This window comes from Heloderma suspectum, chromosome 5, assembly GCF_057233095.1.
Source record: "Heloderma suspectum isolate Gila_16-S chromosome 5, 16-S_ref, whole genome shotgun sequence".
Classification (NCBI taxonomy): domain Eukaryota; kingdom Metazoa; phylum Chordata; class Lepidosauria; order Squamata; family Helodermatidae; genus Heloderma; species Heloderma suspectum.
The window spans coordinates 103,257,492-103,282,166 of record NC_139462.1 but is presented as its reverse complement, the minus strand read 5'-3'; the positions used below and the strand labels follow the sequence as shown (position 1 = coordinate 103,282,166).

General features: G+C 40.8%; 1 protein-coding gene across 4 annotated transcripts in view; it reads left to right on the top strand.

Moving 5' to 3' along the window:
* Positions 1–24,675, top strand: part of TBC1D1 (TBC1 domain family member 1) — a 127,588-nt gene that overhangs the window by 43,225 nt on the left and 59,688 nt on the right. For 3 of the 4 annotated variants that reach the window (XM_084856953.1, XM_084856955.1, XM_084856956.1), the window contains 2 exons: positions 18,933–19,463; positions 23,999–24,088. In XM_084856953.1, the coding sequence (XP_084713079.1) occupies positions 18,933–19,463; positions 23,999–24,088 (621 nt within the window). Of the gene's footprint in view, positions 1–107; positions 413–18,932; positions 19,464–23,998; positions 24,089–24,675 lie in introns of those variants that run through there. The other variant, XM_084856954.1, reaches the window with a different exon arrangement.

Genomic DNA, 24,675 nt, shown 5'->3' with positions numbered 1-24,675 from the left:
ACTTTGTTGGTACTTTTTTCTCCCCCTTTTCCCTTGGAGTAGGTGGAGTCTTCTTTTGAAAGCAGCCTATAGAAGACTCCCTTCTGCTCTTAACCCACCCAGCCTTTTCCTTTCTTGCATTGAATCTCTGTGATAGAGTGTGGAATTGTGTGAGAGACTAGTGACCTCATAGTTCCTTGCAGACCTAGAAACGAGCATGTTTCTTTCAGCATGGAGCAAATGCTCTGAAAGAAGTGCTTTCATGTCTCTCAGTACATGAGCTTACTGCTTGAGGCAGATGTGAAAGAGGGTGGTTTAATGAGAGAACAAACACTGAAAGAGAAGAGGAGAAAGTGGCTACAACCGCAACTTGCAACACGCTGCTGTATCTGCGCTCGTTAGGATGTCACCATTGTTCAACTGGGTGGCAAAGGTAGGAGGAGTTTTAATTAATTTACTTCTTATCTGTCTGACTAACAGATGCATAGAGCTATGTTTCGATTTTGGGGTGTTGCAGAAGAAAAATGTACCTCAAGAGCAAAGTTTAGTTGGAGAAAAATAAATCTATAAGTGGGTCTCTCTTTAAAATACGTAAACTTATTTGCAAGTGAATCCCTAACAGGACAAGTTACAGTTCTTGCTTCACAGCAGATTTGCGGGAGCGGGAAAAATTAAATTTTATATATAGCATTGCATAGGAGGTGGAGTCTCACCATTAATTTAAATCTAGCTGTTCTGGTTTGTTCTGGATAATACAGCATAGGTTTGGTTCAGAAATACAGCCTTTGTGGGGATTCAGGATTATGAAGTTCAGGCAAGCCATGAACAAAAGTGGCAGAGGTTGTTTATATTTCAGCTATCTGCCCATGAGGTTTGATAGCAGCTTCTAGTGAAACTCTGTTTTCTTCCAAGCATGGGCACTGAATAGTACAGGGGGTTCTTTTTGTGTGTCCCTGAAGGATTAATAAACTGGAAACCATTTCCAGTTTGTCATTCACAATGGATAAACTTGAATTTTACATGAGAGAATCCAAAATTACTTCTTCCCATCCCTCCGAGTGCATCCTACAATAGAATTGGAAAACTGGAACAGAAATCTTAAGCATAAGTTATTTAAAGCTTTTCTCATTTATCTCCTAGTACATATACATTTTACTTTGCAGCATAATACCTTCAGTTCTTTCCTCAACAGAAAATGGTAATGACTAAGTCATCTAGTTATTATTGTCCAGTTCCTTATCGCCCTGTTAGATCTAGTATAAGGGGTGTGTTCTGTACTTGGAGCAAGCAGTAGCTTATTCTTCTTCCCGATCTTTATTCTCATCTCAGGTTCCCTATCCTGGGCGAACTGAAAGCTCTATGCCTTGCTGCTGCCCACAGAACTTGCCCTGTTTATAACCATGCAGTGAAATATCTACCCACTTACATCCTTTCTGTCTGTCACATGGACCTATTTGGGTAGGCATGGTTGCCCTGAAGAGACAGAGAAGTTTCTAAACATAATCTTATTATTGTTCCTCTTGCCAGAAATCTATGATACGGTTTATATAATATTTTGGAATAACAAAGTGATTTTAGTGTTTCAGCTTGGTCACCTGATCAAATCAAGCTTGTCAGAGTCTAGACTGAGTAGGAGTATTGACAAAGTGGGAATAAGTAAGGATATGCATATATAGTATTTTAAGTACGATATACTTCACAGACTTCATTATAGGTTTGTCCTCATAATGCTTCTACACTGCTCCAACAGGTGAGGAACTGAAATTGAGGAAAAGGGTTTGTAAAGGCTATCCATTGAGTCAGTGTCCAATCAGAAGTCTGAAGTCAGACTGCCTTCATTCAGGTCCTAACAGTGGGGCAGGCTGTTTGCCTCTACAGCCAGAGTAACCTAGTTCTAACCTTTTATATTAAAGTAGCCCTTACAGAAAATTAATGTATACTTCTTCAAACCATTTTCCTCATTTTTATTAATCATAGTAACTATTTTAATATTTTATTTATTTAATTTCCAAATTTATATAGCCGCCCATTAAAAAACAAAATAACAATAATTAATATACAACAACAGAAACAGTAAAACGCAACGTAAAAACATTATTTTCAACAGAGGAGAATAAAACCAAAAATTAGGAGCTCAGAATTTAAAGTAGAACACAAGCCTAAAGAGTCCAGATGTTTTTCTTTTTAAATACAAATGGTTTAAAAGACTTGGGTGAATAAAAAGGTCTTCACATGACAGTGAAAAGATCATAAAGAAGACACCAGATGAGCCTCTCTGGGAAGGCTATTTCATAACCGGGTATCTCCACCAAGGAGGCCCCTTCCCTAGCAGCCAGCTGTCTTGCCTCAATTGGCAGGAGTACATGAAGGTGGGCTCTGAAGAGGATCTTAAGGTTTGGGGAGGTATATATATAGGAGAAAATTATCTTTCAGGTAATAGTAATTATGCTATTAAATTGTTTTAATTGTAATTCCGCTATTCCTCTAGTTTGGATACAAAAAGATAGTTTAAGCACATTTTAAAGCTGGAACATTTTCACAGAGAGAACTGTTCTACATCTCATCATTAGCACCTAAACACGCACACTACATACTTACTACAGGAAAGTATTCTTCCCTGTACAGTTAAACTGCTGATCTTTCTAAGCTAAGCTGAGTTAGTATCTAATGATGAATTGGACCAGAAAGACAAGCTTTCTACAAATGTATTGTTAAACCAACCAGTTACTATGGGTCTCTTTAAAATTAGTCATTTTGTCACTGATGTGAGCACTAAGCACTTCGTGAAGTGCCTCATTAAGCAGGTGTTCACACGTAACAGTAACTTCCCTTATAATCCAATAGCAACTTAAAGCTATACTTGTTGATTAGATTGTTAGTCCACAACTGGGGAACATTTAATGCTCTCTCCCATTCCTAGTTTGAGGAATACCCCCAAATCTGAGACTGGATAAAAGAGATCTTTGTCAAGATTGCTCCCTTTTATGTAGTGAGAAGTGAGAGATGCCATTCCTCCCTTCACACCTGGTGCACCTGTTCAGCTGCCATTGTCACTAGATGGCCTCCAAGAGGCATCATGTTTGCTTTACTAGGGCATATGGATATGAAAACAAATGTGCGTAGGCACGGATCATGTGATCCATTCATGGAATTTATTTGGGTAATCAATTGCACAATTTGGGTCTACACTCATTGGATTGTATGCATATAACCTATTCAACAGCTATGTGTGAGGGATGAGTCCAAGCCCCTTGAGATGTCTGACAGCTCTGATTCTGAATCAGAGTTGGAACAGCTAGATCAGAGCCAGGGGTAGGAACCTTCCCTAGAGACCCAAGATGCTGGGAGAGATACCTCCGAAGGCCTTGATATACAGATGGCCCAGGCTGAGTCGCTGCCTCCTCCCTCCATGGTAAGAATTCAACTTTCTGAGGAGGAGGAGGAAGAGGGGTGTGACTTGAGAGATGCTAGGGCGTGTTGCAAAGCAAAGTGGGAAAGATAGGGACAGGACTCAAGACGCTCCGCCAGAATAGCTACTCTTAGAAACCAACGTAGGAGGGAGCCTCCCTAAGAGAGGAGCATCACTGCGAAGCAATGTTGGCAACTTCACTACCCTCCATCTTCTCTGATTAGAGATCACAGATTAGTTGTTTAGGGCCGGGGGCAGTCTGAGAGCTTCCTTCAATCTGCATTTGTAGGAAGGCTACTCTTTAGCAAAATAAAATCATAATAGCCTGAAGCTTTGACTCTTTGTGGTGTTGATTGCGAAGGGAGAGGACGATCTATTCCCAACACAATGTGTGGATGTCTGGTGATGGAGGTGCACCGGGGGTGGGGTGGGGGGAAGGCTTGCTCCTACCTCCTGCCATGTATAAAGGAGAGATGAGATAAAGCATCAACTGTTTTGGCCCTTGTTTAGTTTGAGAATGAATATGGATGAGCTTATGGCTTAGGGTAGAATGAATTTATTCCCTTCTGCAGAAATTCCAGAGTGGATTGACACATCTGAAATGGATTATGCAATCTATTCTTGATGCATAAAGACATGCATAGCACAGGTGCCTCTGCATGTTCTAAGAAAGGCCCTGGAACCGATGAGGTGAGTTCTAGGGCAGCCTGAGGGGCCTTGCCCCTGCTGCACTAGGCCTCTCATCTGTTCAGACTCACTGAGCAGTTGGTGATATCACTTAGCTAATTGGAGCCTGAAGCAGGTACAAGAAAGCTTAGTGCAGTCCAGGGGAGGTCCCTTGGGACAAGCTAGGTCTTCACTCATTTGTTGGCAGCCTTCCGATGTGCCAAGGTGGCATCAGTGGCATCTAGAAATGTTTCTGCCCAAATGGAAAGCTCTGGTTCCCGGATTCCCGTTGGAAATTCTGCCCCATTCTAGGAATAAGTATTATGTTAGTCTGTCTTTCCACATATAGTACTGTAATGATTAACCTTTCCGCTTGACTGAATATATTTTGAAGTGTATGCGATGCTTGACTTTAACAACTGTTTTGTGTGTGAATTTCATTTTTCTTCATTGATGAGCTTGAGTGACTCCACAATTTATGTAACAATCGTATTTGCCTTAGGTACGCTGGTTTTACAGCAGTGTTGCCTGCAGTGGACATAAAGTGTATCGAGACCAGTGTAGTTTGCGCATCTCTGCCTTCCCAAGCTTCACAAGAAGCTTTCATCCTTCTATCGCCTCTACCCTTCTTAGCCTGTACTTTATCCTCCCTATAGTAGGGCTCTTCTCCTTTAGCAAAGTACCTCTTTACTTTTGATCATCTCCCAGTCTGTCATCGTCAGCTGCTGCAACCTGTCACTTACTGGCCAATAGTAGCCCCAGGCAGATAGTTACAAGGCTTTTTTGATACATAAACTGAGTTTGAAAACAAGCTTATTTACAGAAGCCAAACCATGTTTATGGATACAATAGATGTTTCTTAGCTGTTCCTTTTCTTATTTTTTTTTAATCTACTCATTTTCCGAACTGTGCTTCACAAAATCTATGTACAAAATTGTATTAGTAGTTCAATCTCCAAAGGAAAACAAGTATGAATTTGGTTCTGTTTCTCTTCTGTGTTCTCCTGACCATTCTTATTCTCCCCTGAAATACTTGCTTTGCAAACATTATCTTCTTCCAAAGGAATATGATGGTTACTAAAGAGAAACTCCTCCATCATTAATAATGTGCAGAACACAAAAAGAAAGGCAAGATTTTGCCTATGGATAGCAAAGGATCCCTTTCATGTTTCTGTTGTTCTGTATCACCATGAGTACTCCTGGTACTGTGTTAATTCCCATAGTAATTGCTGAAGAGGCTAATGAAAAGCAAAGGGAATTGTAATATAAAAACAATCTATACAATATTTGCAAGAACTGAACTGAGTATCATGGTAGGACAAAGATTCCTCTGAAGTTGCAGTTTATAGAGGTGAACGCTAGATGATAATGCTTTAAAATGATCTTTTAACAACCCTAATGTGAGAGTTACTGTTACTGAGCACTTTGCTGCTCTGACCTGCCCTATATATGACCTCAGTGAGAATGAACAGAGGATGCTTCATGTTGTTTCCACAGAGCTAGCAGCCACAGCCTGCAGGGAAGGCTTCTAGTTGAAGCCGTCTCTATCTCTTGGCCAACTATTCATACAGATTTAATACCTGCCTTACATTGAATCTTTACCAACAAATTAGTGGGTACTGTTCTTTGCCACACAATTGCTCTAAAGAGATTTTGCCTAATCAAAAGCAAAACAGTTTAACCATTCTTAAAACACATGAGCAAAATGTACAGGTTCCAGCTAAGACTTAAATTCTCCCAATGGAGGGAAGTATATAGTGGGGTCCCATAGTGATCCAACTGTATTGGGACCAATGCTTTTCAACTTGTTCATAAATGATCTGGAATTTGGAGTGAGCAGTGAAGTGGCCAAGTTTGCCAATGACACCAAATTATTTAGGGTGGTTAAAACAAAAAGGGATTGTTCCAAAAGAATCCCTCCAAATAGGGAGAATGGGCATCCAAATGGCAAATGCAGTTCAATGTAAACAAGTATAAATTGATGCACGTTGGGGCAATAAATCCCCAACCTGAGCTAGCTGTGACCAACCAAGAAAGAGATCTTGGGGTTGTGGTGGACAGCTCGATGAAAATGTCAACCCAGTGTGCGGCCACTGTAAAAAAGGCAAACTCCACATTAGGCATATTTAGAAAAGGAATTGAAAATAAAACTGCCAATATCATACTGCCCCTATACAAATCTATAGTATGACCACACTTGCATTACTGTGTACAGTTCTGGTCAGCACACCTAAAAAGGGATATTGCAGACCTGGAAATAGTGAAGAAAGGGGCAACTAAAGTGATCAAGGGTCTGGAGCATTTCCTCTATGAGGGAAGGTTACAACAGCTGGAATTGTTTAGCTTGGAATAGAGGAGGGTAAGAGGAGACATGATAGAGGTGTACAAAATTATGCATGGTGTGGAGAATGTGGATAGAGACACTTTTTTCTCCCTCTCACATAGTACTAGAACCTGAGCTCATCCCATGAAGCTGATTGGTGGGAGATTCACGACAGATAAAAGGAAGTACTTCTTCACACAGTACATAGTTAAAGTATGGAATTCACTATCACAAGATGTAGCGATGGCCACCAACTTGGATGGCTTTAAAAGTGGGTTAGACAAATTCCTGGAGAAGTCTATCAATGGCTACTAGTCTTGAGGGCTATGTGCTACCTCCAGTACCAGAGGCAGTACAGCTATGTACATCAGTTGCTGGGGAACATGGGCGGGAGGGTGCTGTTGTACTCATGTCCTGCCTGTGGTTTCCTGTTTGAAATCTGGTTGGCCACTGTGTGAACAGAATGCTGGACTAGATGGACCCTTGGTCTGATCCAGCATGGCTCTTCTTATGTTCTTATGACTTATGCTATTATATGAACATTGGTTTAGGATTGTATCGACTATCAGAGTTTGGCCAGGTAGAGAAAAGTAATGAACTATGTTGGTGATACTGGCTTCAGATCAGCTTGCTCATTTGGGGGTCAATATCTACTCAAAAGCAGCTCCTTTAAAGAATTCACTTGACTGCATTCAACTGATGTAGAAGAAATACATTGAAAATAGGAACATGAATTATTGAAAGAGTCACTCTTAAAAGCTCCCTAATTAGAATTTTAAAGGAAAGAAGCAATCAGGATGCTAAGAGAGATAGTAGACAAGAACCATAATTGCAGGCTACCCTCAAGGATAATCATTCAAAATTCAGCAAACGATTCCCAGCTAAGAAGAAGATAGCTGCAATCCTTTACCACTTGGGAGTATGTTCTTTTGAACTCCTTTGGTCTTATTTCTGAGTATTCATGTATAGGATTGCACTGTCAAAAGGCTTTTAACCTTTGTTTTATTCACTTCCATTTTAATCTAATGGTTGTGAATCACATCTTCAGGCAACTGTATGCCATTAACACTCTACTGAAAAAGAATTTGTTCTTTTGAAAACAATAACAGCAATAAAATGCACAAAGATGTGTCATGTTAGACAGCCTTTGAAGTAGAACATACTACATTCGAGTAAGTAATAATGAAAACAATCATAGGAGCCGGACCCAGATATTGGGGAGACTTGGGCAAATGTCTGCCATTGCTACTCTCCCTCCCCTCCTTAGGACCACTAAGGGGACAGATGGGCCAGAAAATTAGGAGAAGCGATGCGGCTTAACATTTGAGTTAGCATGTCAAAACTTGCATCCTGTACTCATCAACTGCCATGGGCTGATAAGGCTGGAATTTAGAATGGGACGCCATTTACTTGTGGCTGTCACAGGCTAGAATGGTCACATGCAGAGTCAAAAATTCTGATTTTCATATACTTAAGAAACTCAGAAAGGCATATGAGCACTGAATATAGAGCCACTCTACATGTGCACCAATCTTGTCATTTCTGTCATGTTCTCATGCTACTTTCTGTGTAGAAATGATTACTGTTATCTCCTCCTTTTCTGACACACACTATATGCTGGGGGACTACATTTACTGGAAGAATAGCTGGATAGTTATTTGTCATTCTTGCAGTTCAGAAGGTTGCCAGTTGTGGTCTTTTTGTAAGGTGAAGGCAAGAGTCTGTGTTCTTTTAAAAGAGGAGACAATTGCTTTGTGGTACAGTGCAAGCTTTGTGCGTGTAAGTTCGGTGACTGGCATCTCCACTTAAAAGTTCTGTGCTTAAAGGCTATAAGAAGAGCCCTCTGTCTGAGACCCTGGAGAGTCGCCACTAGTCAAAGAAGGCTATACTGGACATAAATGGACTGGTCTGACTTAAAACAAGGCAGCTCCTTATAACTTTAGTGAAAGCCTCACTGAAGTTGTTCATATATGGATACAGATAGAGATATAAACTGCCTACAATGGGAAAAAATGACATTTTGGTCATTATTTTCAAGCGAGGGAAGCCAACATTGTTGATTCCTTGTGAAACTGTCCTTTAGTAGAAGCCCCACAGACGGCACCTGTTCTCAAGCATTTGCAATGGGACATGTGCATCCTCTCCAACACTAGGGGTATTTCCTGTTCTAATTATAGGACTAGATGAATACACAAAAAGATGCATGCTAAGGCACACTGAACATTAAAAAAGCTGCTTCCACTAAATGGCAAAGTAAGGTTACTGTGTATCCCTAGGGTCCTTTAGAGAGCTTTTACCCTTACTCCAGCACTCCAAGTGTTACTGGTAAACTGGCTTAGATGCGTGTATAGTTTTACTGCTGGGACTAAATCCACCCTATGAAACACTATAAATCAGTAGGTCCACCATCTGTTGATTGAGCATAGAAAGTTGTAGAGCCTATCAGAGTACTTGCCTTAGTTTAGAGATTTATTTAGGTTAATGATTTAGAACCAGTTTTCCAATCTCTAACCATCTTACTTCACCGGTGGATAAAATTATCTGAAGGACCCTAGGTACACACACTCATTTCCTAACCTTACTTTGGTATGCATTAGCATGCAGCTTTTCGTATAGTTTTAGACCTGTAATTACAAAAGGAAATGCTCCTTGTGTTAGAGAGGATGCAGGTGTCCCATTCTAAATGCATGACTCTCTTTCTTAGTAACTTGGCCAAAAGGACAAAGGCATTCATGTGGGCTGAGATAAACCTAACAGAATCCCCTAAAGCAGAACACACGGTTTTATTTAACCAAGTGGTTAGGTCTATTATTTAGCATACCATATGCCAAATGGCCACCTTGAGCACCATTTCCTTTGTGGAAAGGCGAGGTATACATCAAATAAATAATAAATACACAAAGAAGGTAAAATAGTGTTGGGAGTTCACAATACACATCTGCATTATTTCGCTAGATGAACCAGGGGCGGGGCCAGAGAGAGGAACCAGAGATAGCAAGAAAAGAAGGAGGAAAGGGAAGAAGAGCAGCCAGAGAGAGGGGAAGGAGAGGAGCCAGAGAGAGAAGGAAAGAGGAGAGAGGAGTCAGAGGAAGAAAAGGGGAATCAGAGAGGCGAAGGAAGGAAGGAGAGAAGGAAAGAAGAATCTGAGACCGAGAAGGAAAGGGGGGGGGAGGAGGGAGATGAGCCAGAGAGAGAGAAAAGAAGCCAAAAAGAGGGAAAGAGGTACCAGGGAGGGGGGAAGGAAGGAAGGAAAAGAAAAGCCAGAGAGAGGGGGAGAGAAGGAGCCAGAGAGAGTGATGTGAGGAGCCAGAGAGATGGAAGGAAGGGAAAAAAGGAAATACAAGCAAGGAAGGAAGGAAGGAAGGAAGGAAGGAAGGAAGAGAAAAGAGCCAGGGAGAGAGAGGGTGGAGAAGCCAGAGGGTAGCACACACATACATAGGGTTCTTATTTGTGCACACACATACATACATACACAGATAAGGAGGCACTCCTAACATTTTGGTGATTAGCCCTCCACCCCCTATAGCAGTCAATTTATGGTGGTGCCCAGGGCACTTTTTCAAAATTCTGAAATATGCCCACGGGCCCAAAATATTTGGAAACCCCTGTGCTAAGCCATCTGGCACTGTGCCCTCCTATACTTGACTAGATATCACTCACTTCCCACCATAAATAGATGAATGATTTGTTTCTCAAAGCAATAACCAGGCTTTCCTAAGGAAGCTTGTGAATTTGCTCAGAGGATAGAAGCTCCTCTATTCCCAGTTGCTCTTTTTGATGGGGTGCTTCTATGGGAAGACCAGGATGAATCTGGAAGCAAAGTGTTAAACCACACTGGGTTTACCCTGTGTGTGTGTATACATTAGCCCACCATAATCCATCCATGTATGGATGGATTAAGTTGGGCGAATGTCGCAGTCCGTTGTGTTGTCATTGGCCTTCTCTGTGGTGCCTGTTCTTGGCTATCAGCTCTTCGCATGCAACAAGATTGAGCAAAACAGATCTTTCTGTCTTGGGTCTTAAATCGGGGAAAGATTTGATTTTTATCCCCTTTCAGGAAACAGACTTGGTGCAGACTTCTTCCTGTAGGTGCTCTGTACTGCTTACATCTTTGATGTTGCGATTCGGTTTGTTAGATATTGTTCATCTGATTACCTAACCCCAGTGTGCAGTGAATGTTTAACCACAAATCTGCAGCACTGCTATGGCTGATGGCTGATCTATATATTTGGAATAACCATATGGTAAAACCCTTTCAGATTTTTCCCAGCTCAGAATGTATTGGGGGTGAGGGTGGGGATTGCCTGATTGCATGTTTCTCCATGTTAAAAGTTTCATGCCTGAGGAAAGCTAAAATGCCAGGGTTAAAGATTCTAGCCTAGCCTCCTTCCTGACATGGAAGATTCTTATGTGCAAAGAAAGCTGCATGCTGGTAGTGCTCTAGCACTGGCGGAACATCCAAACGTACATTCTTTGTAAATTGGCTTTTTAACACAGTGCGGTTGCAGGGGAGGAAGACGAGGGCAGTCTGTATTGAACAAGAGCAAATCTCCTAGTTGCTAAGACAAGTGAGGAAGTTGTGCCCGCAAGTGTTCATAGGGGTCAGGAATATCACCTGACCCATTCTTGCCTATTAGTATAAGGAGGTTTCTTTCCTTGTTGGTGTGGCCGGTCTACCTGTGGTTCCCATTTTTGGCCAATGCTGGGTGGTAGTGCACTTCTTGAATTGTTGTCTAATAATTTAATGATTATTAAATTTAATTATTTAATTAGCTCTTTAATGAGCTTCCGCCATGCATTAAAAACATGGTTGTTCAGGCAGGCATTTGGGGTGGGTTAGGGTATTTTAGAAAATGTTTTTATTGTAGAATTTTATTGTTTTAAACTGTTTTATTATATGCTTTGTACATCGCCCAGAGTGGCTAGGTGACCAGCCAGATGGGCAATTAATAAATAAATTAATTAATTAATTAATAATATCCCAAATCTCTTCCAGGTCACCAGTTCAAGACCCACTATAAGCTTGAATCCTATCAGCTACTACCTCCTTGATCAGGAATTCCTTAGTATTAAGCCTGTCTCTCCAATATGTTGGGCATAGAGTACCATTTGAGTACTATATAGCAAGCACTAAAGAGTGGAACTGTCAACTTGTAATGGCTACATGAGACTTGCATCTTCCTCCCACTCCGCTTCTAATAAAAACAAATGTAGCTCTCTAGAGAAAAAGGTCTGTGTGACGTACAAGTCTGCTGAACTGTGACAGGAGGTCTCCTCAAAAAAAAATTTAGTATAAAAGTATCACATTAAGTATATTTTGGGATATCTGGATCCTAGTCAATTTCTCACTGTTTTCAGAATAGGGCTACAAAAGAGCTCTCTTGTCTCAAAAAGCAAAAAAGATGCACAAACATTCAAAGCATTTTGGCCAGGGTTGTTTAATCATCTTTTGATTTGGGGAGGTTTAGCAATTCACTTAAAATAATGTGGGCAGGCACACCACATGGATTAAACTAAAAACTTTTGAACTATGCGTTTGAACTGTGTTTTAAACATGAAAGCAAAAAGATTGTTCATAACTTGAGAGTTTTAAAACACAAATCAAATTGTGCTTGTTTAGTAGAACATGGAGTACAGTTTTGTTCTATTTCTGTTCTGCTGACAATAGGTTATATGCTGGGATATTTAGAAAGAATGGCAATCATTTTTAAATTCATGGGGCGTTTTCTGTCCATGTGACTAATTGTGGACGATGTGTTTTCCTGGCATAAATATCAGGAGTAATATAGAACATGTTGAAATATCAGGTGTTCAACAGTACTGAGCAGTTTTATTCAGGTACAACTGATGATTGCCCAGAATTAGATGTTATTTGTTTTCATCCTTTGGTTAACAACGTAATTTACACAGTGTCCCCCAGTATGCAGACATTACATATGAGAGTAAATCTCAGGGTTGAACTACATGTGATGGTGCTCTACTTATATTCAAAGGGAGGGGTCTGATGTTAATGGTGAAGAAGGTAGATCCCTCTCTGCATCCCCTCTCCCAAAGTGTTTTTGCCCCAGCCAGGCTCACTTTCAGTGTTGGAGCAAGTGTCTGGGGATGGCAACAATAGACTGCAGGAAGCAAGGCATGAAGGAAAGACTTTGACATGCTCACTGCTATGCCTCCTTTGCTGTAAAAATCAGAGCCCCCAGACCCATCTCTTTCTACAATGTGGGATTAAACTCATCACATCTGTACTGGCCCTCAGATTCACGTGCCATGCCATGTGTAAAACTGGATGGCTGATCAGCATGTAAATGTACATTACTTCATATATATGCCCCACCAGAGCAATGTGTCCATTCTTTATTTGTTGATCGATTGTAGCAGACCTGTGACTTGTATGGGACAGTGGAAACAGATTGGCTTTGAGTGTCACTTGATTCCCCAGGTCTGGAACATCTTGAGATGATGTGTAAATTTCCCAGCTTGAACTGCCTGTAGTTGCCCTCCTCTGACCAGAAACTCTGCTGAAGCAGGGAACTAGAGTCTAATCTTCAGGACTCCAGTTTGAGCTGCCTAATAAGCTGCCCATTAGTTCTCTCCTTAGAAACTAACCATGTTTTTGTTCATCTGCCACTGAAAACCTTGTTTTGTAATGGAGAGGAGCAGTTTTTTCTATTTATAAATATGTTCTGTTTATTAAATATATATATATATACACACACACACACACACACAATGCACTTTATGTTTAAACAGACAGAACTAGCCAAATAAAAACAGTTATAATTAGAGTGTCCTGGGAGGCACATATTATGAATTCTACAGGTGTGAATTAGTTCTTTTCTTTTCACAGCAGCAAATATTTACAAGTATAAATTTTGAAACCATTATTTGCAGATCTAAATGGGTGGTTATGAGCCCTAACTACTTAAATGCAAATGTGAAATGGGCAGTTGCGTATTTAGATTTACCTGAACCCATAGTTATTTGCAAAAAAGGGGGGTTGGTAAAAATAGCAATAGAATTAAGTCTCTTAATTTTGGGGGGTGAGGTAGGGGCAGAGTTCTTCACAAAACACATGTACACAAGTATTTTAACTTTGGATATTGGTCACAAATAAAACATTGATAAGTATTATCCTGTATGCATTTTAAGGAAAGATTATTTTATTATTATCCTGAACTGTCAATAAAAAGGGGTATATGTTTCATTTAACATCAGTTTTTTGGGGGGTGGTTTAGGATTTTAACACTGATTTTGATTGTACTAGTTATTATATTTTAATCTGTTTTGCATTTGTATGTTGCCTAGATAATTTATTTTTTGAGGCGACTAATAAATATAATAAATATGTACATAGCATGCATTCCAAGGAAATCATAATCTAACTTACAATGTCTGTCAAGATATCTTAGGCAGAGATCTGGACTCTAGGACTGGGTTCAAACGTCACAATAACCCATGATTGGTTAATTAAGCCACGATGGCGTAGTTAACCCATTGTGGGTTATTGTGTTGTCTGGTGGGAGTTTTTAACCCACGATTGCTTATTTGGCCAAAATAACCCACTCTGATAACCCACGATCTGCAGAGTGGGTTATTTAACTCATTGTGGGTTATCATGTCGTCTGGCAGACACCGTGGGTTATTTTGGCCAGCTACAGAGCTGTGTGGGAAGGGTGGTCAAAACCACTGCCGCTCTGCTTTTTGCTGGCTTAGCACTTAGGAACACATTAAAGTGATTGAGACAGTAGTGTAAATGGGGGGAGGGGAATTAGCAGGATTGGGACCAAACCTCATAGCCAGCCTTCCCTATTCAGGAGGCACCCAATGCATCATCAGAACCTACTGACACTGATAGCCGTGAAAATCCCAGGTGCACCAAAAAGGGGAAGATGCTTATAATACCTTGGGGGTTTGCAGGATTGGGACCAAGCTTCATAGAGATGTAACGTTCATTCACTAAAGTGCAATTCTCCTCATAGCCATTGCAAAGAGGCTTTAATGTCTTCGCAATATTGCAATTGCAAATTCGTGCACTTCCATGAATTTGCAATGACGCGAATTTGCAATTGTAGTATTGGGAAGATGTTAAAGGCTCTTTTCCAGCAATGGCTATGGGGAGAATTGTGCTTTAGCAAATGAGCATTACAGCTCCATAGAGCTTGGTCTTGATCCTGCAAACCTCCAAAGTTTTATGCCCACCTTGGATTTTCACTGCTCTCGGTGTCAGGGTGCTGGATTTTGAGGGTGGATCAGCTGCATCCCGATGAGGAGAGCTGTGTGTAGAGTTTTGTCCCGATCTTGCAAACCTCCAAGGTTTTCTAGCCACCCCCCCCTTTTTGCTGCACTTAGGATTTTCGCTCCCCTGGGGTAATTGTGCTAGGTTTTGAGGGTGGATCAGGTGCCTTCCGATTAGGAGAGGCTGTGTGCAGTTTAGTCCTGATTCTGCAAACCCCCAAGGTTTTATAACCAGATCCCCCTTTTTGCTTCATTCAGGATTTTTGCTGCTTGGTGAGTGATCGCTTTGGGTTTTGATGGTGGATTGAGTGCCTCCTGACTGTGGGAGGCTGTGTGTGAAATTTTGTCCAGATCCTGCAAACTTCCAGCGCTTTAGCAGTGAACAGCACCACTGCTCTGGCAGGAGGATTGCAGCAAGACGGGGCAGGGGGGTGAGTCAAATTAAACACAGTACCTTCATAAGCTCACAGTAGCTTATTAGCCTGGGTGTGTGGCGGGACATCGTGGACTATTTAAAAAATAAGCTTCTGTGAGCAGCTTATCAAGCCACCATGGGTTATCCTGATGTCAGAACGTGAGTCTCTTCAAGTCAAGAAACCAATGGTAGATGTGGTGACCTTCACTGAGTCTAGTACTTGCCCATTCTAGGTATAGAGCAGGCAGATTGATGAAAAGGGGTGGACAGAGCCACATGAGCCATCATGTGTGCCTAAATACAGATGTTCAGAGCAAACTCAGAAGCCTCTAAGATGGAAGAAGCGGTAGGAAAACACAGGAGGGTTATGAGAGGAAGATTTGGAAAGCTTCCTCTGCCGACCCCCATGTAAAATCCAGTTAATGATTCAAGGTGATGGTGCAACAAAAGCTTGTCTGGAAACTCCTATAGAAGATCCAGGAACAAAAGAAGGGGAGGGAAAGGCAGGACAAGCTATGCAGCAGAGAGGAGCAAAAAACGGATGTATGTAACGGAGTGAGGAAGTGGAAGCCCAAAATGGAGTGACGAGTGGAGGAAGGGAAGCAAGAGACAGACATGAGAAGTAGTGTGGGATACTAATTTTTTTCATGAATTCATTCAACATTTTGCTGTGGATTTCATTTGTCTTTCCTGAATTTCATGAGATTTAATTTGGCTAGACTGTAGCGACACCTACCATCTGGAAAATCCTCCCTCTTGTGTAGTTCAGGAGGCAGAAAATGTGATGGCTTTCAAATGCCTCCCAAAATCACACTTGTTCACTCAGGCTTTCCCTGCTCTGTAAGTAAATTAATTCTGCTGCTCCATTTTACTGCTACTTGATTTTTTTTTTTACTGTAGTTGGAAATGTTTTAATGCTGTGTTTTAATGTTGTGTTTTTAATATTGTATTTTAATACTGTGAACCACTGAGATATTTTATTATATTCCGTGGTATATAAAAGCTGCAAACAAATAAATTAATAAAATATGCCACTGAATTCCATTCCTACCACCCCTAGAATTTTGCAGTGACTTTAGTTTTAAATTGCAGAAGTACTTCTGGGAGGTAAATAACTTTCAAGCATTAGAGAGTTAATATTTTTCCCCAGGCAGAATCAGGTAGTATGATTACTTAGGAAGCACACAGATATTTTCATTATCATGATTTGGATTTAAATACTTGGATTTAAAAAAAAAGATGAATACCACCTTGTTGTTGAGTCCAGATAGTCACAAAAATAGATTTATAAATTGGGACTGAGGGGGAAAAAGACAACAGGAAAGTCTCCATGTTTTCTCCTTCCACCCATCTTCAAACACTCCCTGAATAATGCATAGATTTTCATACTATACTTTTTCAGATAAATCCAGCACTAGCATTTGCAACATGCAAGTAAATCTTAACTTATATCAGGGGTCCGCAAATGTTTTGGACCCATGGGCACATTTGGGAACTTGAGAACCTGCCGTGGGCACCACCACAAAATGGCTCCCACAGAGGATGTGGCTAGTCACATAATGGCTGCCATGGGGGCCTGGCTAAAGAGTGAGCTAAAGAGGGGTTGGGGGGGAGAAATAGTGAGGCTGGGAGGAAGAGGAAAATAGCAAGGCAAAGGGTAGAGAAAGAGCAAGGGTAGAGGCTTGGAGGTGGGGAGAAACAGCAATGTAAAGTGTGGGGATAAACTAGAGACTGGGAGGGAGGAGGAAGCAGCAAGGCAAAGGGGCAGAGAAAGAGCAAGGCTAGAGGCTATGAGGGGGAGAAACTGAGCTAAAGAGGTGGGGGGGAGAAATAGCAAGGCTAGAGGCTGGAAGGGAGAGGGGAACAGCAAGGCAAAGGGAGAGAGGGGAGAGAAAGAGCAAGGCTAGAGGCTATGAGCGGGAGAGAAAGGAGACTGCCCGAATATTTTGCAAGGGTTTTCTTCAAACATTTTTTTTGAAGGGGGCAGGGGGGGGAGAGCTTTGTGGACACCATTGGAAGTCCCCACAGGCGCCACGTTGGAGTGGCCTGGCTTAGAACATTATCTTCAGCTTATTGGCAGAAGGCCAATGTACTTCCCTCCTTTCCTCTTGTCTTCTCTTCGCTATTTGAGAACTAGCCATCAAATTCTAGATAAATACTAGATACTTTTGCAATTGTACCAATAATATTAAGTATGGGTAAAGACATATCCAGTTTTTTTTGTAGCGCCTTTATTACTTATATAGAGCCATCAATGTGTGTGGCACTTCACAAAGTACAAGAGAGCAGTTTCTGTTCTTACTCTTCTGCTTTTTTTTAACCTTCTTCATATTAGTTCAAAGTGCAATCAAACTGTATGTTGGCAATCTGAGTCATGCACCATGCTCAGAGAATGAAGTAATTCTTCCTGTCTCATTTTTAGATCATTCTTGTTTCCCTATTGGAGTCCTCTGAGTAATGTTATTGAGATATGTCTGTTATTCATGAAATGACCTTACTGAGGTCTTTGTGAAATCACAAGGTAAATCCTTTCTGTTACCATTAAGGCTGAAACTTGCTTCTGCTTTAAAAAAAAAAAAAAGCAGATACATTCACATACAAAGTCAGAGAGTTTTCCTTTTCTCTCTGGAATACCATGTATCTACTTAAGAACAGAAATGGTACTCTAACAGTAGAAGCATTACATTTTATTCCCTACATGCTTGCTTCACCATAAGCAACAACATATTTTTTCATTCTAAAACTTGGTTAAACCGAACTTGTCTTTTATGAGAAGGGAAGCAGCTGCAAAACTGTTTTCTTTTTATTTATGCCATCATGCCTTGAATCCAGAAGCATTCAGAAGGAGGAAACCTGGCCCAGTTCTAATTTTACCTTTATGGTGTGGGAGCTGCTTCCACCTGGTTTGATCCCTTGTTTTGTCAGTAACAGGTGTAAACCAGAACCACATGTACCGTTGAATAAATTTCCCATACCACCATGACACCTTCCTAGGGTGCAGCAGCCTGTTGTAGGAAGTAATGTCATACAGCCCTCCCATTGGTTCTCGTTTACGTGTGTCATTGGAGAGACATTACCGCTGTCTGCTATACCAGAAAAGTGGTGCTTGAATTGACCTTTAGTTTGCAGAAAGGTAAAGTATTTGCATTTGCTAAGCTGTATTTATTTTCTCCCTAAAGGTGATCGCCTTAGTTCATGACTGCCTGAAACTCCTTTCATACTGGCATATGCGCACATACTCTGGTCAGGATTTAAATATATTGTATCTTGTGCAGCATACACAGGACAGGTTTGGGTTTTTACATAGGGCTTACTGGTTTTCCTGTTGTTGTTGTTAATATCCTGCCTTTTCCCCAATACTGGGACTCAAGGCGGCTTTACAACATTAAAACTTGTACAGTTAAAACCTATAAATAGAAATATACAAAAGTCAAAAATATAATTAAATTATGGCCACAGCCCTTACGCATCATCTTGAATGCTGCTTGACCGGGGGGACAAGACTGCACTAGGGCAGTGTGAAAGAAAAGTGTGTGTACTGTGCACAGGTAGCACTTTGGATCCTAGCCTCGATAGGACAAGTACTTCTCTTCCATTCATCAGTCAGTGCTGATCATTGGCATCTTAACTTGTGATCTAACTTCACTGAAAATTATTCTGTTTAAGGCGATATTAAGTTCTCTCTGTAATATTAGGTTTTTACTAGCAAATTGCACATATGTCATCTCTTGATGTGGGGATGATCAAATGATGAATGTCTGTGTGCATCCATGCCCCAAAGTTAATTTATACTGAGGTTTCTCAGAATTAGGACTGATTCACAATTATACATTATTTTCTGTCCCTTTTTAATCTCAATTTTCCTCTTTTTGAATGAGCTCTGATATTATCATCATTTTCTTGCAGGTACCTGAGATTATAAGCACAATCAGACAAGCTGGGAAGATTGCACGTCAGGAAGAGTTTCAGAGTAACCTTTCGGATGTTGAAGATCCTTTTAGCAAAAAATTTGAGGTGCTGTTCTGTGGTCGAGTGACAGTAGCACACAAAAATGCACCTCCAGCACTCATAGATGAATGTATTGAAAAATTTAATGATGTTAGTTATACCAAAAACTTGGACTCTGGCTCATTTTCCCAACAACATGAAACTGCCAACCAATCTGGAGGATTTTCCATAAGTGATAAATTCCGATCTGTCTTCCAACCCTTGGTTAATGAAGAACAGGAAAAAAGGCCGATGAGGAAATCCTATTCTCAGCCTGGACTGCGTTCGTTTTCTTTCAAGAAAGATTTGCAAGCTGGGAGCCTGCGGAGTAACAGCTTTGGCAGATCCTTTGATGATGATGTGGTTTCTCTGAATTTAAAAAGTCGGTTTATCCATGGGCAAAATGTGCAGCCTACAGATATTGCAGGGAACCGGATTATGTTATTCACGGTAAAAACAGTTTTGTTTGCTAGCATCTCTGAACAATGGATAACCAGTTTACAGAAACAGATATCCAAAGCTTTGGGGTATTACTACTAGTTGAACTACTGCAATTAATTCAGTTCAGTGTTTGTGTGTGTGTGTGAGTACAAGGAGTGATGGGATGCTTTCTGTTTAGTTTAAAATAGGCTTGCACAACTCATGAACCTTGAAGTTGAGCAACTCATTAGACAGCCATGATTGTGGCCTGCAAGGTGCTTGACAGCTTGCTTGCTTGCTTCCTTCCTTCCTTCCTTCCTTCCTTCCTTCCTTCCTTCCTTCCTTTTTGCAGTCCCAGGCAGCAAAAACAAGGAGGTTTATGAAGCCCAAGAACAAGGTTGTTCTCTGTGATGTCCAAATCCATCACTCCGGGTTGTTGAGGGAGAAACAACCCAGAGTTTTAACCCAACAACACACCATGGATTAAAACTCTGGGTTGTTTCCCTCTCAACAACCCAGAGTTCCAAGTTCAGATGTCATGGAGCCCAACCCAGGAACAAAGTATTTCTGGGTGGTTTATCAAAGCAGAAACAAAGTGGAGGCAGAACACTTCCTGCGTGGTCCCAACTACCCATGGGTTAAACAATCCGTGGGTAGTTGTTACATGCGAACCAGTTCATAGCTTGAGGTTGGTTTAATATCCTGGCTTGTTCTGAAGCCATTAGCTATAGTTTTCCAGTTCAACAAACTGGGAAACTATAATTAATTGAAGAGCTCCTCTTTTGTTTGCTGCTCCTGCCATGAAAGGAGGAGTGAAGGGGCTGTGTGCATGCCCCAAAGGTTTGTTCATATATGTTTATTAAACAGGGATTTGATTGAACCAGCCAAAGAACTAGTACAGATCAAAGTTGTGCCCTGGTGTTCCTTCATTTTTTTGGTAAATGGGTCAAGAGATTTGAAGGTAGAATGAGGTTTATTTTTGTTGTGTTATCCCTTTAAAATAGTTTAACTAGGAAAAATGTGAATATTTTCATGCCTAAGCTACTACAAATGTAAATGTTTGCTTGAGAACACGTACAAGTTTACACTGCAATTCTGCACCCAGTTACTCTTGAGGCCCATTTTATTTCAAAGACAATGATATGTCACTATCAGCCATGACTTGGTGGTGGCTGGAAAGGCAGCTTCATATGGCAAACTGTTTGCATGCAGCTGCATGTCAAATCCTCCCACCATTACCACTCATTTATTTTGAAGTGGCATGGGGATACCGTGTTCACGCTGTGATCAGCGTGGGGCTGCACTGTATGTTACACAGGAGATACGTGGCTGGATCTCCCATTTTATTTTTAAAACCTGAAAATAGCTGTAGGGGGACTCGAATTGGATCAGGGAAGCAGTGCTGAGAGAGAAAAAGTTAAGGCTTTCCCACTGTGCAGTTTCACCAATCACCTCTTCCCCCGCCCAGCTGCTCTTTGCCTATCTGTGCATGTTTATTCAGAACTAAATCCTGCTTGATTCAGATGAGATTTCTTTCCTAGTATTGAGTGCTTAGGACTCCAGCTGACATATCTTATACATATCATTGCTCTTGAACTTGCAGATCCTTTAAAGACAGCCATTTAGCACCACTCCTTCCCATTTTGGCATGATTCTTCTTTTTAAGGAAATTGATATGAAGTAATAAAGAAATGTATGTCTGAAATAGTACTTTCCCTCACCAGTGAGCAACTGCAGCCTGTCCCCACATAGACTTAAGCGCTAGGGCAAATAGCTAGGCACTCATACAGGCTGTCTTGGTATCTCTCATTCTAGAAAATAAGCACCTCTGTTTACATTTTTTACAAAACTCTGAAAGCTTATAGTTCATGATGGTACTCCTATCCAGCCTCTAGAAATTATGCTGGTGCTCTATACCAGATCATGCCCCACTTGAGTTTCCCTGAAGAATGTTGGATAACTACCAGGGAGAGGGTCTTTTTGGTAGTGGCACCCCAGTTATGGACGATCCTTCTTAGAGAGTTTTGCATGGTGCTGTTCCTATGCTCTATTTTGGTGCCAGGAAAAGACCTCTCTATTAATCTAGGTCTTTTAAATAACTTATGTAGTTTGGGCATCTCAGTTTACAATCTGTGCTTTACATTTTGGGGTGCTATGTGATTTGGTTTGTGGATGTATTTTTGTTGCCATTGCTTTTATGGTCTTATGTTCTATTTTATATATTTACATTATTTTCACATTTTTATTGTAAGCCGCCCACAGAACTTTGTTGTGGGGCAGCATATAAATGTAAATAAAAGATAATAAATAAATTAAATAAAATAGATTCCCTGCTGGATCTATGACATACAAACTGCTATGTGGAGCAGCTTCAACATGATGGCATTTTAAGTAGCCATCATTTTGAGACTTTTGTGTGTGTGTCAGGCTTGAAATGTATGTTCACCATGTGAAAGATGGAAGCTTTAATGTTTTTATTACATATCAAGACTTTCCAGTTAAAATGGGGAAGCACACAGTCAGGTAGGCTGGTCTTACCCTTAAAAGTTCTGCTTTAACAGACTGTGAGGTGATGTCTAAGGTCCAAAAAGTCATCTTCAGCCAACTTACTGCCTCACAGTAACTTGGCTTCATTTGAGTTACGCTGAAAGAAGTGATTTCAGAACAGTAGCCTAAAGCTGAAGTCCCTAGCCACAGCCAATGCTGGCTCCTAAATGAGTGTACCTGTATGAGTCCTGTATTTGCAAGCAGGTGCCTCTCTATCTCATTCACACTTCACATTTTTTGGTAAACAAGAACAACTTGCATGCGTAAAAATGATAATGCATGAAGAAGCCCTCAGTCATATTACCTTCCAGTAATACTAGATCAGGGCTGGGCAATCAGTCACCCTCCAGATGTTGTTGGATTGCAACTCTCATTAGCCCTAGCCAGAATAGTCAGTTGTGAGGGATGATGGGAGTTGAAGTCCAACAACATCTAAGGGTGGGGGAAGCACAGGCTGCCAACCCCTGTGCTAGATTATATTGATTAGACGCTATTTCAGTTTCAATACGCACACAAGAAGGCAGTCTAAAGTTGCTCCAGCATGCCAGGTAGCTTAAGAAATGAAATAATTCATGGACATGGGAGAGGGCCTTCTCTGCTATGGCACCTTGGTTGTGGAATGCCCTCCCCTTGGAGGCCGGATTGGCGCAGACATTGGTCTTGTTTCGGCGCCAAGTAAAAACATGGCTTTTTACCAAAGCTTTTGAGGGCTAAAATGCATTCCCTAAAGTAGCACACTGTTTTAACTATTTTATTGTTTCAGATTTTAACTGATATTAGCTTGTTTAATAGTTTAATATGTTTTTAGTGTTTAAATTATTTATTGTCTTATACTGTTTAAATTGATTTTATCTGTACGCTGCCCTGAGATCTTAATGATATAGGGCGGGATAGAAATGTTTTAAATAAATAAAGTAAATAATGGCATTGCTCACTATGTACATTATGGCTACTATCTACAGTGGAGCAGGTCATCTGTTGTGCATGTGGAACTTCACTATTCAGTGGTAGGTGCACAGCACAGCGAGGTGAACATTCTTTCTCTTCCATTTGAAGTGACTAAGGAGTGATTGTGCAGGGGCTCCCATATGTGCATTGCATCTTTAGGGAGAGGGACCGTAGCTCAGTGATAGAGCATATGCTTTGTATGCAGAAACTTGACATCTCCAGTTGAAAAGGTCTGGTAACACATGACTTCCCTGAGACCCTGGAGAGCTGTTGCTACTCAGAGCAGTCAGTACTGAGCAAGATGGAAAATAGTCTGACCAAGTGTAAAGCAGCTTCCTATCTTCCTTGTATGTAAGGGTTTGCTGGGTTGGGCTAAATTCCTAAAGAATAATAGTATACAGTTGTTCAGTTAATTTAGGGTGCAGTCCTATGGAGATAGTTGTCAGCCTCCAAACTCGCCTCCTATAGAGAAAGTCCTCACCTCTGTGCTCCCCAGCCGCCCTGCTTTTTTGGCTAGACAGATGATTTTGCCTGTCTAGCCGGAAAGCTTTGGAGCCCCCGGGGGGGGGGGGGCATGATGCATAGGAAACTGTAATGCAGCTTCTGCGGTCTCCTCCTCTCCCCGCCCCTGGGACCACCCCGTTTTCCCCATCTCCATGCTCTGTTTCTGAGCACAGAGAAGTACTGGCATGGAGAGAACCACGCTGGCTACAAGAGGCAGGAGAGGGGGCAGGGAGTGTGGTTTCTGGGAATCAAGGTTGTAGCCCTGGCTCCAACCTCAGTTCCCAGAAACCAAAAAAATCATATAGCCCTCTAGACAGTGTCTAGTGGCCATAGGATTGCTCCCTAAATATGTTCTCTTTCCTGTAGACAAGATATCCAGTTTAGTTTATCTACAATGCATTAAAATCAATAGCAAAGTGTAAGCCCTACTTTGTGCTATGGCTCCTGTCTCATGCAAAATGTATACGGTACACAATCTTAAAATGCAAAGCATAATTATTAGGTATATTTTTGTCTATAAACTATTTTGAAGGGCAGCTGAGTAATATTCTCTTTATTCTTTTCAGATTGGCCAGTCTGAAGTTTACATCATCAGTCCTGACACCAAAAAAGTTGTTATTGAGAAAAGCTTTAAGGAAATTTCTTTTTGTTCTCAGGTACCTATATTATAATTTCTTTATTTTTATTTATTAGTTTAATCGATTTATGTACCGCTTACCATATCTAAAAAATATCTGAAAGCAGTGTTCCTTCTTGTTTGACTTATATTTTCTGGTTTTCACACTAATTTCTGTGTATGCAGATATGCACCAAAATCCAGTCCCTGTGTAGGCAATTTAAGTTACATAGTTGCTTTATTATAATTTTGGATTGTGTGTTGCTGTTTTTAATTGTTCACAAATAATAGGCAGTTTACATCCATGTTTTCTAATTTTTCCAAATAGTAGGATTAACAGAATCGATAAACAGCACAAAATAACTATTTTAAGTGTTTCTATAATTAGAATAAGTTCTTTTTGTTTCTACCAGCTCAGAATTTTGTAGGTAGCAAATATATTAATTCAGCAAGTTAAGCAGGTTATTTCACATGTTAAAACAAACAACAGTGGCTGGTCACATATCATAATGAAATTATTTGCATGTTTCTTTGGATCCCAGCCTAGGTTTGCAAACCTAACAGATTATTAGACATGTGGCATTTGTATACATTATTAATTTTTTTAATAATACTTATGATCCTGGC